The following is a 19,500-nucleotide window of genomic DNA, read 5'->3' as shown; positions in this document are numbered from 1 at the left end:
CCCAATGCCAGGCAGACTCAAAACTCAACCATGTGAATTAAAAGCCCCATTCAGCAGTTGGAACTACCAGGATCTTGAGCTTAAGAGTGTTTAGAGCTGCGGAGGTGGTAGGTAGCACCTTTGTACTTTGTCCTGCTCAGACCACATTGCAGGTATTGTGTTCGGTTCTGGGCAGATTGTAGAAAGGACTGAAGTGTACCCAGAAGAGGGCAAGCAGAAGGAGATGTGATCAGTGGATCCTAGCTCTAAGCTAGCAGGGCCCTCAGAAGCTATTTAGTCTGAGCTCCTCATTTTAGAGAAGAAACTGAAGGCCAGAAGGGGATGTGACTTGCCCCAGGTAGTAAATGCCAGAGGTGGTATGGGAACTCCAGAGACTGTTCCTTCAATTGTACCACACTGCCTCCTGGAGGTCAAAACAACTGAAGGAACTGAGAATGTCTGGCCAAGAGAAGATTTTGTGGGGACAAGACAGTTACCTTTAACTATTTAAAGAGTCATCACATGGAAAAGAGATTAAGACTTGTCCTGCTTGGCTGCAGAACAAGGAAGAAGGGCTGGAAGTTTCAAAGAGGCGAATTGAGGTCTGATCAAAGGAAAAATGTCCTAACACCTGGAGCTGTTGTTCTAAAGGTGGAAGGAACTGCCTGAAGAGGTGGCGGTTTCTCTGTCCCTGAAGGTCTCCAGGAAAACGCTGGGTGACTTGTGGGGCACGGCATAGAAGGGCTTCCTGTTCAGGGAAGTGCTGGACCAGATGGCCTTGGTGTCCCTTCCAATTCTGTGAAATGAAAGGGCCCATGACTTCATACTTACAGAGGAGTGTTCCCCTGAGCATCCTGGATGTTTGCGGAGGCCTTGTACTGCAGAAGAACTTGGACCATCCTCAGATTTCCCTTGGCCGAGGCCCTGTGCAATGGAGTGGACTCCAAGTGGTCAATAGCATCTGGATTAGCACCTCCTTCTAATAACATGACCGCAATCTGAAGAGATGGGGGGGAAAAGAGTGGATGGGACAGTTTAGGATCATTTCGATCCAGTGCTCAGCACCAGAAGAAATGTTTTCTGTATTCGCTCCTTTAGTCAAAGGCAGAGACCCGAGACTCCAGTGCGCACCTCGTGCTTATTTTTGGATGCGGCATAGTGCAGTGGAGTACACCCATTCTGGTTGACGGAATTCACTTGTGCTCCTTTTCCTAGCAGAGCCTTCACAATCTCATTCCGGCCAGCAGAGGCAGCAATATGAAGAGGGGACCAACCCGCCTAGAGGAGAAAAGAGAAAGAGGGGAATGGGGGAGAAAAGATCACATACATTTGCAATGCAAAAAAAAATGCAGGTAGGAAGAACTCTCATATCTAGCCAACCCCAACCACACTTTTTAACCTAGGCCATTATCCTTTTCCTTTGCTACCCCCTCCTCTTGCTCAGGGAACTAATCATTATTGTTTTTCAAAGAAACTTGTCCACAACTTCTCAGTGGCTCCAGGCTAAAACATCCCTTCCCAGCCACCAGTTCCCTGTATGGATGGTCTCTCTCCTTATGATATAAGCTCTGTAGAGGCCAGGAGGAGCTCTCATGCTTTTGTATTCATTTCCCAGGCTTAGAAGTAAGTGTTTAACAAATGCTTTTGGTTCAGTCATGAATTTTCAACATCTTATTATTCTTATGCTTTCCAACATCCCTCAAGTAGAGTTACAGGCCAAATATCATTAAAACCTAGATGAACTCTCATTTTTATGACCCATATGACTACTATTATTAATCAGGTCCAGGAAAACAGGACATGAGGTGAAACCACATTATAGGTTACAGGGAGAAGTTAGTTTCATCGAACCAATATAAACGGGCACCCAGCAGAACAGCCTTACGGGGGAACGTCCCAGCTTTTAGATAGGATTTAGTTACAACATGCTAATGATGTTATCAAGAAACAAAGCATGCTGGGTAAACTGCATAGTGTTGCTGTTGGTCAGTCATTTCAGTCACGTCCGACTCTTTGTGACCCCATTTGAGGTTTTAAGCCTTGGCAAAGATATTGGAGTGGTTTTGTCATTTCCTTGTCCAGCTCATTTTACAGATGAGGAAACTGAGGTAAATAGGGTTAAATGACTTGCCCAGGGGCACATAACTAGTCAGTGTCTGAGGCCAGATTTGAACCCTGTATAGTAGTACCACAAAGCAACAATTTACACATACACTCCCAAAGAATAATATTGTTCAGTCATTTCAGTCCTGACTGACCTCATTTTTGGGTTTTCTTGGCAGAAACTGGAGTGGTTTGCCATTTCCTTCTCCAGCTCATTTTACAGATTAGGAACTGAGGCAAACCCCTATTTAACTTAACCCTTTAAGTGACTTGTTCAGGGTCACACAGCTATTTAGTGTCTGAGGCCAGATTTGAACTCATCAAGATGAATCTTCCTGAATCCAAGCCCAGTGCTCTCTCCACTGCACCACCTACCTGCCCCAAATAATAATGGTTAGCATTTAGAAAACACTGTAAAGTTTGTTTGACAAAGAGGATTTGCTAATGTTCTTTGGCGTATTTTTTTTAATAAATATTTTATTGAGGCAGCTAGGTGGTACAGTGGATAGAGGACCAGGCCTGGAGTCGGGAGGACCTGAGTGCAAGTCCGTCCTCAGACACTTAATAGCTGTGACCCTGCAAAAGTCACTTAATCCTGATTGATCTCCCCCTGCCTCCGCAAATTTATTTTCTCCCCAATTGTATGTAAATAGAATTAACATTCTTTTTTTAAAATTTGGAGTTCCAAATTTTCTCCCTTCATCTCTCACTTGCTCTCGATACGATAAGCAATTTGATATGTTATACACGTGCAATCATGTAAAACATTTCCATATTAATCATGTTGTGAAAGACACAGACCCCCCAAAAAGAACCAAACCCATGAAATGAATATAGTGAAAAATAGTATGCTTCAATCTGCATTCAGACTACATTTGTTCTTTCATTGGAGATGGACAGCATTTTTCATCTTGAGTCCTTTAGAATCTGTCTTGGATCACTGTACTGTTGAGCACAGCCAAGTCAAGTCATTCATAATTGATCATCATACAATCCTAATGTTACTGTGTACAATGTTCTCTGGGTTCTGCTCATTTCACTCAGCATCACTTCATTTAAGTCTTTCCAGGTTTTCCTGAAGTCCGCCTGCTCAGCATTTCTTATAGTACAATAATATTACATTACAATAATATACCACAACTTGTTCAGCCATTACCCGATTGATGGGCAACCCCTCTACTTCCAATACTTTGCCAATACTATAAATATTTTTTGTACAAATAGGTCTTTTTCCCCTTTTTTAATCTCTTTGGGATACAGACCTAGCAGTGCTATTGCTGGGTCAAAGGGTATGCAGTTTTATAGCCCTTTGGGCACAGCTGCAAATTGCTCTCCAGAAGGATTGGATTAGTTCACAACTCCACCAACAGTGTATTAGCGTCCCAATTTTCCCACATCTTCTCCAACATTTATCATTTCCCCTTTCTGGCAAATTAGCTAATCCAATAGACGTGGGGTGGTACCTCAGAGTTGTCTTAATTTACATTTCTCTAATCAATAGTGATTTAGAGCATTTTATGACTATAGATAGCTTTGGTTTCTTCATCTGAAAACTGCCTGTTTATATCCTTCAAAAATTTATCAATTGGGGAATGATCTGTATTATAAATTTGACTCAGTCCTCTATATATTTGAGAAATGAGGCCTTTATCAGAGACACTTGGTGCAAAAATTGTTCCCCAGCTTTCTGCTTCCCTTCTAATCTTGGTTGCATTGGCATTGTGTGTGCAAAAACTTTTACCTTTAATATAATTAAAATTACCCATTTTATATCTCATAATGCTCTCTCTTGTTTGATCATCAATTCTTCCCTTTTTCATAGAGCTGAAAGGTAAACTATTCCTTGCTCTTTTAATTCACTTACAGTATCACCCTTTATGTTTAAAACATGAACCCATTTTGACCTTACCTTGGTATACAGTGTAAGATGTTGGTCTATACCTATTTTTTGCCATAGTTTTCCAGTTTTCCCAGAAGTTTTTGTCAAACAGTCAGTTCTTATCCAACACTTTAAAGGGTGCAAAGCTCTTTTCGATGTTATCTCATTAAATCCTTACAATACCCTTGGGTGGTAGGTGTTATAATTATCACCCTCATTTTACAGTTGAGGGAACTCAGGTAGACAGAGGTTAAATGATTTGCCTAAGATCACACAGCTAGTTAAGTGGCTGAGGTCAGATTTGAATGTGTGTGTATATACAAACACATCTCTAAGCTCCTCTGCAACACAAAATTTCCATAGATACGCAAAACTCTCAAGGTACACTCCTCTGAAGTATTGAGTAATGATCTTTTTATTTCACAGAACAGGGACACAAACCCTCTGAATTCCGTGGGTATTAGAGAAAGTATGGCTAGTGAAAAGGATTTAATGTTTGAGTACTTTGGTTTGAATGCAGATTCTTCTACTTTCTACCTGTGTGACCTTGAGCAATCCCCTTGACCTCTGTGACCTCGGTTTCCTGTTTGGTAAAAGAGTAGTGGTCATGGGCTAGAATTTAAATTGTCTTTTAGTTCCAGTGGCTCAGCATTAAAATAACCTGTCCACAGTCCTGAAAGTAATAAGCAGCAGAATCAAGAGGAAAAGTTGGAATTCACAGTTCGTGCAGGGCTCTTTCCCCAATGCCAGTGCTGTTACAGTAAAATCTCTGTGGGACAAAAACCCAGCCATGCTAAACTTATTTTGAGGTATCTGAGGGAACAAAATTCTAGTGTAACAAAAAATCTTGATTGTCCTCTGATGCTCATCTATTTCTGCACCTGGGACTTCACTCATGTGGGCACTCACTCTTGTGACTCACGCACACCTTCAGATCTGTACAACTCTTGTCCATGTCCTCTTAAAAATCTTCTACAGGGAGATTCCACAATGTGCTTCCTCCAGATTTATTGCCATTACAGAGATCCCAACGTGGCACATGGATTGTCAGTTGTCCCCCACTTTTAGCACATGACCAGCCCACCTCTTTCTCCATTCATACATTTCTCTGACAATGGTTTGACTGCACAATTCCTCCCTGGTAACATGCTGTAGATTATTTATGCCCACCATGGGTCTCTCCATTGCTCACTGGGTGAAACTGAATTCTTTGCAAACCATGATATTTCATGATTTGGAGTCATAATAGTATCACCACACTAGAATACTGGTGTTAAAAGATTGCCTTTGTTACAGGAAGAAGCACAGCAGCACTAAAAAGCAGTGTGCACTTTTCCAAAGACAATCCTACCCATTCCCTTCCTATTTGTTTTGCTTATACATCACCTAAATTTCCCCCATAACTCTTCTTTGGACCCTTATATTTTTTTAAAGAAAAAAAGAGAAAAAAATCCAGCAAAATCAATCAATACATTTTAAAACAATTGACAATCTAGGCCAGGGCTGTCCAACCTTAGGTTTTTACTGAAATAATAGACAATATATTTTCATTTGCCATTTTAGTGAGAGCTCTGCGGTAACTCGGCTTCCTTTACTAAAGCATTTATGTAAATTTCTATGCTTGTAGGCGTGCTGCATAAATCTAACTGCAGGCCGCATCATTTTGGACAGTCCTGATCTAGGCAATGTTCTGCACTCTGGCTAAGCACTGGGGATTCAAAGAAAGGCAAAAACAAAGCCCAGTCCGTAGTCTCAAGGAGCTCCCAGAATAATGGAGGAGACAACATGCAAACAACTATGTACAAACAAGCTATAGACAGGAATTGGAGATAATCAATAGAGGGAAGACACTGAGATTAAGGAGGATTGGGAAAGGCAGAAGGTAGGATTTCAGCAGACACGTGAAGAAAGGATTCTGGAAATATGGTGGAATAAGGCAGGAAATTACCTGGCTTTCCCAAATTCCCCCACAAACAATTTAAAATAATGCCTCAAAGTAAACTTTAGCAAGGCAGAAATAATTAAAAGTCAGGGTAAAGCAGTTGTCCAGCCTAAGACAAGTTGGGAAAGCATTAGGAAAGACCAGACCTTTTGGGTGTTGTCTGGCCTGACTGGAGTGCAGATATCTCTGAATCATCAAACAACAAGCCCTAGGGGCAGCTAAACTGACAGCAGCCTCAGCTTCAGGAACTTTCACCCCTCCAACAGTGTGGGGGTCAGGCAGCTGATGGGGAAGACTGCAGGGCCCTTCACTGGTGCTGGACAGGCCCAGCTACACTGACCAGATGAGGTCCCACGCTATAGCTATGGGTGAGGAGAAGTGAGCACGGGCCCATGAGTGCAGAGGGGCAAGAGAGAAGAATCCCTGGTTTTGGTTCCAGGGCAGAAAGCTGAGCTCAAGCTTGCAGCCACAGGAGGGATTGCAGGGTATAAAAGCATTTGCTGCTTTCAGCAACAGGGTTGCTGGGGGCCTTCATCCAGGCTCAGGGCAGAGAGAAGTACCCATAAGAGTTTAGAAAACAACAGAAAAACTTGAAACTTGAGACATTATGATCTTAGAAGGGGTATGGATTAGGGAGGCAGTGGTCAGAAGTAAATTAGACATCTAAGAAGAGATAGGATAAAAAGATAGGGAGAGGAGGATAAACAGGAAAAATAGGACGGTGGCAAATACACAAATAGTAATTATAACTTTGAATTCGAATGGGATGAAGCCACCCATAAAATGGAAATAGATAGAACAGATTAAAAATCAGAATCCAGCAATATGCTGTTTACAAGAAACACATTTAAAAATGAGATATACATACTTAAAATAAAGGGATAGATTAGGTTTTTGTCTGCTTCAGCTGATGCACAAAAAAAAGCAGGAGTAGCAATCATGAATTCAAAGTTAACGTTAAAATATATTTAATTAAAAGAGATAAACAGGGAAACTACACTATGATAAAAGGTACCATAGACATTGAAAGTAATATCAATACTAAACCTACATGCACCAAAATGCTATGGCACCCACATTTTTAAAGGAAAAGCTAAATGGTGGAAATAGATGGCAAAATTAGACAGCAAAATTCCCTCAGAATTAGATAGATAAATCTCACCAAAAAATAAGTAAGAAAGAAGTCAAGGAGATGAATACAATTTTAGGTAAACTAGATATGGTAAATATCTGAAGAGAATTGAATCGGAATAAAGGAATATCCTTTTTCTCAGCAGTACATGGTACCTTTATAAAAACTGACCATATAAGGCATAAAAGCAGAAATATTAAATTCACCCTTTTCAGATTATAATGCAATAAAATTATATTTAATAGTGATCATGGAAACATAGATTAAAAATTAACTGGAACCTATAGAACCTATCTTAAAAATGAGTAGGCTGAAGAACAGGTTATAGAATCAACAGGTAATTTTATGAAAGAGAATAATGATAATGGGCAAACATACCAAAACCTATCTCAAAATGCTTGCATCAATAAAATTGAGAGGGAGCAGACCAATGAACTATGTAAACAATTTAAAAAACTAGAAAAATTAAAAATCATCAATTAACCACGAAATTGGAAATCCCCCAAATTAAAAGATTAATAAAATTGATTGTAAGAAAATCATTGGATTACTAAATGAAACTAGGAGTTGGTTTTATGAAAAAACCAATAAAATAGATAAGCCATTGGTTGATAGGATATTTAAAAAGAGAGAAGGAAATCAAATTACAAGTATAAAAGATGAAAAGGGTGAATATACCACTCATGAAGATGAAATCAAAGCAATTATTAGGAGTTATTTTGCCCAATAATATGTCAATGGATTTAACAATTTAAATGATAAAAAAGAATACTTACAAAAATATAAACTGCCTAGATTAACAGAAGAGGAAATAGAATATCCAAATAAACCTATTTTAGAAAAAGAAATTAAACAGGCCATAAATGAGCTTCCTAAGAAAAAGCATCAGGTCCAGAAGGATTTACAAGTGAATTCTACCAAACATTTAAAGATCAACTAATTCCAACATTAAACAAATTATTTGGAATAATAGGCAAAGAAGGAGTCCGACCAAACTCCTTTTATGAAACAAATATGGTGCTAATACCTAAACCAGGAAAAGCAAAAACAGAGAAAGAAAATGATACACCAACTTCACTAATGAATATGGGTGCAAAATCTTAAATAAAATACTAACTAGAAGACTACAAAAACATCACAAAAATTACACACTGTGACCAAGTGGGAAATTGTACCAGGAATGCAGAAATGGTTTAATATGGATTATATCAATAACAAAAGTAACAAAAATCATGATTACATCAAGAAAAAGGTTTTAACAAAATACAATGCTCAATCCTATTAAACACTTTGAAAGCATAGGTATAAATGGATTTTTCCTTAAAAAGCTAAGAAGCATCTACCTAAAGCCATCAGTAAGCATTATTTGTAATGGGGATAAGCTAGAAGCCTTCTCAATAAGATCAGGAGCGAAACAATGATGTCTATTATCATTAACATCATTAAATATTGTATTAGAAATGCTAGCAACAGCAATAAGAGAAGAAAAAGAAATGGAAGGAAATCAGAATGGACAATGAGGTAACAAAACCATCTCTTTTTGCAAATGATATATTGAAACTTAGAAAATCCTAGAGCCTCAACTGAAAAGCTAGTTGAAACAATAATTTCAGCCAAGTAGTAGATAAAAAATAAACCCACATGAATCATCAGCATTTCTGTACATCACCAACAAAACCCTGCAGGAGAGATAGTAAGAGTTACCCCATTTAAAATAACCACAGACAGCATAAAATACTTGGGGAGTATACATGCTGAGACAAACCCAGGAACTTTTTGTTGTTGTTGTAGCTGTTCATTCGTGTCCAACTCTCAGTGACCCCATTTGGGGTTTTCTTGGCAGAGATACTGGAGTGGTTTGCCATTGCCTTCTCCAGCTCATTTTTCAGATGAGGAAACCAAGGTTAAGTGTTAAGTGACTTGCCCAGAGTCACACAACCAGTAAGTGTCTAAGGCTGGATTTGAACTCACGAAGATGAGTCTTCCTTACTCCAGGCTTAGCACTTCATCCATTGTACCACCTAGCTATCCGTTGAACCCAGGAACCACGTGAACATAATTGTAAAATACTTTTTATACAAATAAAATCAGATTTAGATAATCGGATAAACATTAATTGCTCATGGGTGGGCTGAACCAATATAATAAAAATGACAATCCTACCTAAATTAATCTACTTATTCAATGCCATCCCAATTAAATTACCCAAAAATTATTTTATTGAGCTAGGAAAAAAAAAATAAAAAATAACAAAATTCATTTGGAAGAACAAAAGGTCAAGAACACCAAAGGAATTAATGGAAAAAAATGTAAAGGAAGAAGATTTAGCAGTACCAGATCTTAAATTATATTACAAGGCAGTAATTACCAAAATTATCTCGTACTGGTTAAGAAACAGAAAGGTCAATCAGTGGAACAGAGCAGACATACAACACACAGTAGTAAATGATGATAGTAACCTTGTATTAGACAAATAAAATGTTTTAAGCTTTTGGGATAAGAATCCCCTATTTGGCAAAAATTGTTGGGAAAACTGGAAAGCAGTCTAGTAAAATTTGGGTATAGCCCAATATCTTAGTTCATTTACCCAAGATAAGGTCAACATGGATGCATGACCTAGATATAAAGGGAGATATCATAAGTAAACTAGAACATGGAACATATTACCTATCAGACTTATGGATAGGAGAGTTACTTATGAATAAACAAGAGATAGAGAGTATTGTGAGATGTAAAATGGATAATTTTGATTACAATAAATTTAAAAGATTTTATACAAATAAAACCAATGTAGCCAGGATTAGAAGGGAAGCAGAAAATTGAGAAAAAATTTTTATAGTTTCTTGGATAAAGGTATCATATCTCAAATATATAGAGAACTTTATAAAATTTATTACAAATATGAGTTATTCTTTAATTGATACCTGGTCAAAGGATATGAATGGGCAATTTTGGACAAAGAAATCAAACCAAATACAGTCATATGAAAAATGTTCTAAATCATTATTGATTAGAGAAATGCAAATTAAAATAACTATGAGACATGATCTCACACGCATCAGATTTGCTAAAACAATAGAAGGGGAAAATGACAAATGTTGGAGGGGATATGGAAAAATCGGGACACTAAATACACTACTGGTGGATCTAACTATTTTGGAGAGCAAGCTGGAATTATGCCCAAAGATTTATAAAACTGTGTATACCCTTTGAACCAGAAATACCACTGTTAGGTCTGTTTTCCAAGGTGATGAGGAAAAAAGAAAAGAACCTATATGTTCTAAAATATTTATAGCAGCTCTCTTTGTGGTGGCAAAGAACTGGACATTGAGAGGGATGCCTGTCAATTGGGGAACAGCAAAACAAGTTGTGGTACATGATCATGATGGAATACTACTGCTGTAAGAAATGATGAGCAGGTTGATTTTAGCAAACCATGGAAATACTTTTAAGAAATGATAAAGAGTGAAATAAACAGAAGAGAATGTTGTTATACAGTAACAGCAATATTGTTCAAAGAATAACTGTGAATGACTAAGTTATTCTGAGTATTATAAATATTCAAATCAACTCCAAAGGATCCATGCAGGAAGATGGCATCCACCTTCAGAGAAAGAACTGATAAACAGAAGTACGCGCAATATGCTTTTACATATATGTATGTGTGCATGTATGTGTATGGGGGCCTTCTCTAGTGTAGGACAGGGAAGGAGAGAGGGAGACAATTCAAAACCTAAAATGTAACCCAAAAAAGGGAAAAGAATTAAAAAAGAAAAGAAACCTGAAGGAAGCCAGGAAAGCACAGAAGAGGAGATAAGGGAAAGAATTTCAGGGACAGGGGGCAGCCAGTGAAAATGCTTGGAGTCAGGAGATGGGAGTGTTGTATATGAGGAACAGTAAGGAGGCCAGTGTATTCACTTCTGATCCCAATTCACTGAAATCCTGCCAGTTTCCTTCTCTTGCCTTTATCCAGGGTGCCCTTGATACAGTTATTTTCATAAAGATTTTGTAGAGATGGGAAAGTAAGCATATGAGATGGTAGTTATGAGTAATATCTCAGTCATTTTTTGGGTAGTAATAAAGTCTGTTCTCCACTCCCCCCCCAAGTATTTGGTATCTTCCTATGTAACATTTACTGAGAATTAACCCTTCAATGCTTTCAAAATAGTGTGCCTATAGCGCATGCCCCACCTGTATTTCCTTGGTTTAGTTCACCTGTTGTCATCTTCCTTGTTTTCTTCCATGACACTTTTTTACTCCCATGTAGCTCGTTGGGGACCGAAATGCTAAACGTTCAAATGTGATGGCTCTACTTCCATTGGTGGAGAGAACAGTTTATTAAAATAATCTTGACAGGTCCTTTAAAACTTTTTTGTCTGTTATCTGTCCAGTTTCATCCTGAAATGCTTGAGTCTCTCACTAAGCTCCATGTAAACATTTTCCTCTCTACTGCTTGTCAACGTTCCACAGAGTGATAGCACTCATAATCTCAGATCATTTTCCACCCTAAGATTTTACAAATGACATTACATTTTAAAGCAGTGCTGCCCGTCACTGTCATGTGGCAGGGAGATCAAGCATTTGCTGACTAAGGTGGTTTCTAGATTCTTGTGGCAATTGATTTACATCTGTTAAAAGTCCTTAGCAAAATGTACTAGTGTCAATATCTGTTCTTTTAGACAATTCTGGGGATCAATAGCTTATTTAAAAAAGGGCAGGTTAGAACTGTTTTAATTGCACGCCTTCTTTTAATTCAATACTGATTTTGATCTGTCAAAGAAGCCAATGGTCTGACTGTAAATGAAAAGCTGGTTTAGCAATAACTCCCACTTTGGCTGTTTTGTTCCAAAGCAGTCATTTCTGGTCTCTTAAACATATCCACTTCATTTTTTGTGATTTCATTTAATATAATTTCCTGGCTAGGGAAAATGAGGCAGAGGAAAGTTAAGTGGTTCACAGGAGATCACAGAATGAGAGAATTAGTTATCAGGACTCTGGGAGTGTTGGCCCCATGCTTAATCACCAGGCCCACTATATAACATCCTAGTTATTTATTATTCTGATTTTGTTGATGGTCTACAAATTCAGGCCTAAGTAAACCCCAGTCTGGAACCCAAAGATAACGGGAAATTTGTTCACTTGGACTAATACTTACATCATCTTTGTCATTCACTGGTACTCCAAAACTGAGCAGGAAGTTAACGATGTCAGTGTATCCTGCTGAGCATGCCCAATGAATTGCGGTCCGGTTATCCTGCGCAGAAAAGAGAACTCACAGTACAAACTAAGCCTGCACTTTTAAGATTTACATTCCTTCTTGTGAACTTAACAACAAACACATACCCTAGGATATAATTTTTCTATCTGCATCCCCATCAGCTAGCAGCATAGTAGGCATTTAATAAATCCTTACTGACTGATACAAAAATAAGAACAAGCAATGAGAACTGTATGTGAAACAATGATTATCTATTGTATAATTTGTTTTTAAAGTTCACATTGAATTGAATGCAGTAATAACAAAATTGGCCCATCTCTGTCCCCTTCTGAGCTTTTGGTTTTATTGATATTCTTTTCTTTATCCTTTTTGGGCATCTCTGTCACTTCCCACTAACTCACCTCCCCCAACAGAAGTCCTCTTTTTTATTTTTTAAAATTATTTTTATTTCATTAAATATTTCCCATTACATGTAAAAGAATTTTTCACAATGATTTTAAAAAATTTTGAGTTCCAAATTCTCTACCTCTCACCCATCCTCTCCTCCTTGAGAAGGCAAGCATTTTGATTTCGATTATACATGTAAAATCATGCAAAACATATTTCCATATTAGCAATATTGCAAAAGAAAATACAAAACAAAACAATAAAAATTTTTAAAGTTAGAAAAAAGTATGCTTCAATCTGCATTCAGAGTTTATTAGTTCTTTGTCTGGAGGTGGGATAGATTTTTCATCATGGGTCCTTTGGAATTGTCTTGGATCACTGCTTTGATGAGAGTAGTTCAATTTTTTACAGTTTACCATCATTACATATTGCTGTCATTGTGTACAACGTTCTCATGGTTCTGCTCACTTCACTTTCCGTTAGGTCATCTAAGTCTTTTTAGGTTTTTCTGAAACCATCCTGCTTGTCATTTCTTATAACACAATAATATTCCATCAGTACAGTCAAACAAAACATAACACACTGGCCATGTCCCTCCCATTCTGCACCCCTGGTCCACCACCTCTCTTGTCAAAAGCTAACTCTGCACTCTTGAAGGCAAATGGGAGCCCAAAGGGAAGAGAGGAACGATAGCTAACATAAGGATTAGCCAATTTTAACTTTTATAATCAAGAAATGAAGAGCATAGATAGGAAGCCTCGAATCACCTTGTTTTCAGTAACTTCTTAAAGATGAACACAGGGAAAGCACGATTTCAGTAATCAGGGAGGGAAGGTTTCAAAGAATACAAGGAGGGAAAGTTGGTAGTATAAGTTGTTTTCAGCGTAACTCCCTAATCCTGCAACTTCGAAACAGCGAGAAATGTGCTAAATTGATATAATTAAAATTAGGGGAAAAGCAAGTTGGGAAACACCTTCACATGATATAAATTTTCCAAAACAATACAGGATGGCCAAACTACCTGAAGTTCCCATTCACTCTAACCACCTGCAGCCTATGTGCTATACACAAAGAACCCGACAGGCTGGCATTTTAAGGTTTGGCTCCTCTCTTATCCAATTCAGGGCAATGAGTCAGTCTAAACCCCTCATATTCTTTAACAAGTGGAGGACAATGAACGATACTGCAGTAGACTAAGTAGATGTGGGGGGTGGGGCGCAAGAAGACCCAGTAGTACATGGGTGGATAGAAGGAAAGGGGCTTCTGTGCCTGAAGAAAAGGGAGTATAGTATATGCCCAGCTGCAGCCCTCTGTATGTGGAGTTTCCATAAGGCAAGGATCCCCCACACCATACAATCGTGAAAAAATTCACCCACAGAATTGGAAGGGATAGGGGAAAGAACATCAGTCAGTTAAACAAAAAGCTCAGGACGGGGCACAAACGGGGCAATACTGTTGTGACTGCACTAAATTTAGTCTAAACTTTAATTTTCTTTTTTTGTTCTTATTAGTATCAATCAGTAAGCATTTATTAAGTGCCTACTATGTGTCAGATGCTATGCTAGCTGTTGGGGATACAGATGTAAAAGTTGTACTGGAATGTACCAAAGTACAAAGTCCTGATAAGTTACTGGAGTAGAGAGAAGAGGGTGCAGTGGCAAGGATACTGAATTGGAGTCCAAGAACTTGGGTTCAAATCCTGACTTTGCTTTTTACTTATTATCTATACATGGCTGTGGGGACTAAATCACTTGACCTCCCCAGCCCTGTTTCCTCAGCTATAAAAGGAGAAGATTGGTTTAGACGACCTCTAAGGTTCCTTCTAGCTCTATGATCCTATGCTCTTTTCTTACTCAGCATCAGAAAAACTGGGTATAAAACCCAACTCAAGCAGACAAAGCAATAATGAGACTCATAAAAAGGAAGAATGAACAAGTAATCTGGAAAAGGTAGTGCTCCAATGACTAAATATTATGCTAGAAAGGAAGTCTAAAAGCCTCCACTGAAAAATATGAGAATAAAACTTGTGGGGGCTCCTAAAAATAATGGAATAGCAGCAAGAATCTCTAGAATGTTTCAACAAAGAAAATCATTAAAAGAAGAAATTGGGCTAGAAATCATAGCTCTCCAAGAAAAAAAAATCGGTAAGACAAAAAGATAATAGATAACTTGGAACAAATAACATGGCATCACTCTAAAATAGTAGAGACTATGAATGAGAAAATAACAAATTTGAAATTCAAAAATACTGATGTACATAGGAGAAAATCTGGCCAAACAGAAGCAAACAGTAACAAATTTGGAAGATAGAATGCAAAGATTTTTTCCTCAATTGACAGCTTCCTCTATTATCCCTACCTGTATTGATTTTATTCATGGTAAACCTTTATAAATTTTATCCAACTGAAATTATCTGTTGGATAGTTTGTCATCACTTCTACCCCTTGTTTTGTAAAGAGTTCCTTTTCCTAATCATAGGTGTGAAAGGTACCTGATTTTGTTGTCTTTTAATTTTTTTTTCCCTGATGTGACCTTTAAAATTTAGGTTAGGTAACCATTTTGAACTTACTGTGCTGTATGGTGTAAGATGCTGTTCTTAACCTAGTAGCTGCTAAACTGCTTTCCCAGATCTTGTCAAATAGGGAGTCCTTCCATGAATATCTTATGTTCCTCTGTTTATTGAACAATGAGCTACTGAGTTTGTTTCTGGTTCTTCCTTAGCTAATCTGTTTCACTAATCTACTTTTCTTTGTTTTTTTTTTTTTTGCTACCAAATACAGTTATCCCTTCCACATCCTAAGGGTTAGGGGTGCAGTGACCCCTCTAGCTGGAAAATCCACGTAAAATTTTTGACCCTCCCTTCATACCAGAGAAGTCATCTGAATTATTACGGTATTAAAAGATAAAATATGTTGATGTTATACAATACATATATAACACATATATTTTAGGCATTTCTGAGTTCCTACACTTTTTCTGTGTTGTCTGCTGGACTTCACGTGTCACCTATGGTTTCCATAAAACTCCTCCAAAATTCCCACTTAATTTCTTATGCTGACCCACAACATATCAAAATTGCAACGGGGAGAGTTGTGATGTCGAAGGGATAACTGCAGTTTTAATGAGTGCTTTATAATGTAATTTGAAGTCTGGAAGTGCTTAAGAGAAAAATTCTTAGCCAGAAAAGAGAGACGATAAAAGACTATTTTAATTATATGAAATTTAAAAGTTTTTACCCAAACAAAATTAGTGCAGAAAGAAAAATTGTCGATATTTGCACCAAATAGCTGATATTGTGCTGATTCACCTAGTTATATACATATACACTCCCCCAAATGGCATATTATTGCCCCATAAGAAATGAAAAAATATGGAATTGAGAGAAATAAAGAGAAATGATGAAAAATGAAGTAAGCAGAAACAGAACACTATACACAATGACTACAGTGAATCAAAAGAGGGAAGCTGTAGAAGTCCTCAGGTTGAGACTTCATTTGCAAAGAAACTACAGGGACAGGGGGACAGATGCTGAGGAAGTCGGGAAGGCTAACCTGGCTCCCTGGATTGGGTGCCTCATCTTGTCAATCTTGGTGGCAAAGAGGTACTTGTGCAATGTTGCATACATTATCAGAAACAGTCACTTTTATCAGGTTTTCTGTTATTGTTGTTACAAAGGGAAAACAAACTTCCTGTTTCCTTCTGTTTAATCACCTAAAAGTGATTAGAAGCGGGAAGAAGAAAAGAACTAAAATCTAAGGGGGTACTTTAGATTGCTTCTTAAACAAATTACGGTATATGGATATAATGGAATATTCTTGTGCCATGAGAAATCACAATAGAAACAAATTCAGAGAATCCTACATAGTATAAACTGAAGCAAAATGAAGTGGGCAGAACCAAGAATTTACATAAGAACAACAATATCGCAAAGAAAAACAATTTTCAAAGTCTGGAGAACTGGAACATTTTAAAAAATTTATACATGAGATCAGAAAGACAAGCGGAACAGTTTTGAATGTAAAGTATAGAATTTATTATATATATTTAAAAGCATTTATATATTTTAACAAATCTGTATAGATTAATTTTGTTCAACTATGCTTTTGTGACAAGGATTCTTTTTGTTAACCTTTCCTTATGTCTATTATTTTTGGGAGGGAGCAGGGGAAGAGCGGGTAAGCAGTACTGATGCCAAAAAGAGGGCACCTGTAACATTTTTTTGGTAGATGGACAAATATTAACAGAAAGAAGCACAGACAAGCAGAGCAGTTTTGAAAGTAAAGTGCAGATTATATCCTTTTGTAAAAAACACTTATATACTTTCAAAAATCTACTGGGTAAACTCATTTTGCTTGCCTCCGCTTATTTGTTAGAAGAATTTTCTTCTTTTAACCTTTCTGTATCTCATTTAATTGGGGGGAAGGAGTGAATAAGCACTAGTGATACCAAAAAAAAGGCGGCCATGGTAACATTTTTTAAAAATACTCAAAAGAGAACAGAAGGAAGCACAAACAAGTGGGATAGTTTTGAAAGTAAGGTACAGAATTTATTATATATATATTTGAAAGCAAGTGATGTGAAATGGAGATCCATAGTTTCACATTGGATGTCCTTTTTTATTCTATTGTTTGTGGAAATGTACCTTTTTGGTGTTTAAGTTCAGAACTTTTAAAAAGATTATTAATTTTTTTTTTAAAGAAGAGAAAGAAGATGCCACTGCACAGCTCCTGGTCCCTACCCTAATACCTTACAGAGACTAAAAATAGAGGTCTCCTTGTCACATCCACATCCCTCCTGATCTGATACCACTATCACTGCCACCTGTAGGGGCAGCATCTGCTCTGAGCTCCATCACCACAAGACGCCATTTGGGTGGGGCCGCTGCAGCTAAAAGTTCCTGTAGCCGCCATATTGCAATCCTGGTTTTGGCCATAGTCCCCAGGGGACTGGGAATGAAGTAAATGAAAACTGCCTGGGAACTAAAGGCCTCCTTCACTACATGACCCGAAAGCAAGGGTTCATGGTCCATGAACTTGTTTTGAAAATCACTTTTTAATTGTATTGCAAGAGAATTGGTTTTCTAATTCCATATATCCTATTTTACGCATTTAAGAACATAATTCTGAGTGGGGATCCGGGGGTTTTCCCAAACTGCCGGCTCAAGGCAGGTGCCCCCCCCCCCAGATTCTATGGTTCTTCGAAGTTTGGATTCAGTCAAAATGCCGAAGTTGAGGATGTATAAGGCCACATACGGCCTTGAGGCCCCAGGTTCCCTACCCCTGTTCTAACTCTTGAATAAGAAGGGTCCCTTGGGTCCAAAAATCCCATGGGCCAAATAGCCCATGTCCTTTTCATTTTCAGATTGCGGAAACAAGGTCCAAGGCGGGGGCGGCGGGGGGGGGGGGGGGGGGGGGGGAGGGTCCTCACCTAGGGCGCTAGATTTAAAGTCAGGAAAGCGGCTCTTGGGAGCCATCGGGTCCCACCCTTTTTTGTTTTTCATGCGGGGAAGCAGGGCCTGCCTTAAGGTTCCACCTCTTTTGTATTCTGTTGTGTTTATGGAAATGTTCGTTTTTGATGTTTAAGTTTAGAATTTTTTTAAAATATTATTTTTTTAAGCGGGGGGGGGGGGGAAGGCGCCATTGCACTGTTCCTGGTTCCCGCTCTAGTGCCTTCTAGCTTTAGGAGTCCCACCCCCCCCCTTTTTTTCCAAATGGGGGAGAGGAGGGTTTGGTCTGGGCCCCACCTAGGGTGCTAGATTTAAAGTCAGGAAAGCGGCTCTTGGGAGCCATCGGGTCCCACCCTTTTTTGTTTTTCAAGCGGGGAAGCAGGGCCTGCCTTAAGGTTCCACCTCTTTTGTATTCTGTTGTGTTTATGGAAATGTTCGTTTTTGATGTTTAAGTTTAGAATTTTTTTAAAAAATTATTTTTTTAAGCGGGGGGGGGGGGAAGGCGCCATTGCACTGTTCCTGGTTCCCGCTCTAGTGCCTTCTAGCTTTAGGAGTCCCACCCCCCCCCCTTTTTTTCCAAATGGGGGAGAGGAGGGTTTGGTCTGGGCCCCACCTAGGGTGCTAGATTTGAAGTCAGGAAGGCCCTGAGGGGGGGCCCTCGAGTCCCACCCCTTTTGTTTTCCAAGTGGGGGAGGGGAAGGGTCCAGCCTAGGGACCCACCTGGGGTGCTAGATTTAAAGCCAAGAAGACCCAAGAGGGCCATCCAGTCCCACCCTTTTCGTTTTCCAAGTGTGGAAACTGAGGCCCACGGTGGAGAAGGGCCTTTCCCTCCTATTCGGTCCCGCCCCTCCCCCACCCAGGCCTAGGGGCTTCAGTGGGGGTTTGCGCACCAGGGACCTCTAACGACTCTAGCCCTCAAGACCTCGGTCGAACTCGCGTCTTCGACTTCACTCGCGGTGGAACTACAGGAAGAGGGAGTTGCGGGGGAAAGCGGGCACGCCGGCCCGCCGGGCTCCCTCGCTCGGTCCCTCACCTGGTCAATCTTGGTGGCCTGGGTTTTGTCCGACAGGACCCTTTCCTTCAGCTGCTCAAACTTTCCGTTAAAGGCCAGGTTACAGATCTCCACGTTGGACACCAAGCCCTCCATCTCGACTACTTCTCGAGCTCTCACTTCGGCCCCGCCTCTTACTCTAGGAACCAATAGAAGAACAGCTAAGGCGGGACCCCAACCACTCAGGCCTCTCTACTCTTAACCTATCTCCGGAGCCCAATCGCCCCCCTCCCCCACCTTCCCCGCCCTTGACTTATTACAATATCCTTCTGGGAGTTGTAGTTCTAGGTAGGCTCCGGGTGGGGGAGTCTTCTACAATACTCTACCTCAGGGTGTTGGGCTACGAATCCCAGCGTACCTAGC

The 19,500-nt window shown here is 39.2% G+C and overlaps 1 protein-coding gene across 1 annotated transcript; it reads right to left on the bottom strand.

Moving 5' to 3' along the window:
- Window positions 1–624: 624 nt before the first annotated feature.
- On the bottom strand, window positions 625–19,282 carry LOC118833030 (26S proteasome non-ATPase regulatory subunit 10-like). The gene is made up of 5 exons (XM_036740422.1): window positions 19,120–19,282; window positions 12,191–12,289; window positions 1,111–1,257; window positions 811–977; window positions 625–727 (listed from the first exon to the last, which is right to left on the bottom strand). Exons 1-5 carry the CDS (start codon window positions 19,231–19,233, stop codon window positions 625–627), a joined length of 630 nt encoding a protein of 209 aa, XP_036596317.1. The 5' UTR covers window positions 19,234–19,282.
- Window positions 19,283–19,500: the final 218 nt, after the last annotated feature.

The sequence above is a fragment of the Trichosurus vulpecula genome (assembly GCF_011100635.1).
Source record: "Trichosurus vulpecula isolate mTriVul1 chromosome X unlocalized genomic scaffold, mTriVul1.pri SUPER_X_unloc_1, whole genome shotgun sequence".
In the NCBI taxonomy this organism is placed as follows: Eukaryota; Metazoa; Chordata; class Mammalia; order Diprotodontia; family Phalangeridae; genus Trichosurus; species Trichosurus vulpecula.
The sequence above is the reverse complement of the archived record's forward strand: the minus strand, read 5'-3'. Positions and strand labels throughout refer to the sequence as shown.

Coding starts and splice junctions, on each gene's coding strand:
- LOC118833030 (XM_036740422.1), bottom strand. CDS start 19,233: ATGGAGGGCTTGGTGTCCAACGTGGAGATCTGTAACCTGGCCTTTAAC. Junction 12,290..19,119: donor AGGCCACCAAGATTGACCAG/GTGAGGGACCGA, acceptor TTTTCTGCGCAG/GATAACCGGACCGCAATTCA. Junction 1,258..12,190: donor CAGTGAATGACAAAGATGAT/GTAAGTATTAGT, acceptor TTTCTCCTCTAG/GCGGGTTGGTCCCCTCTTCA.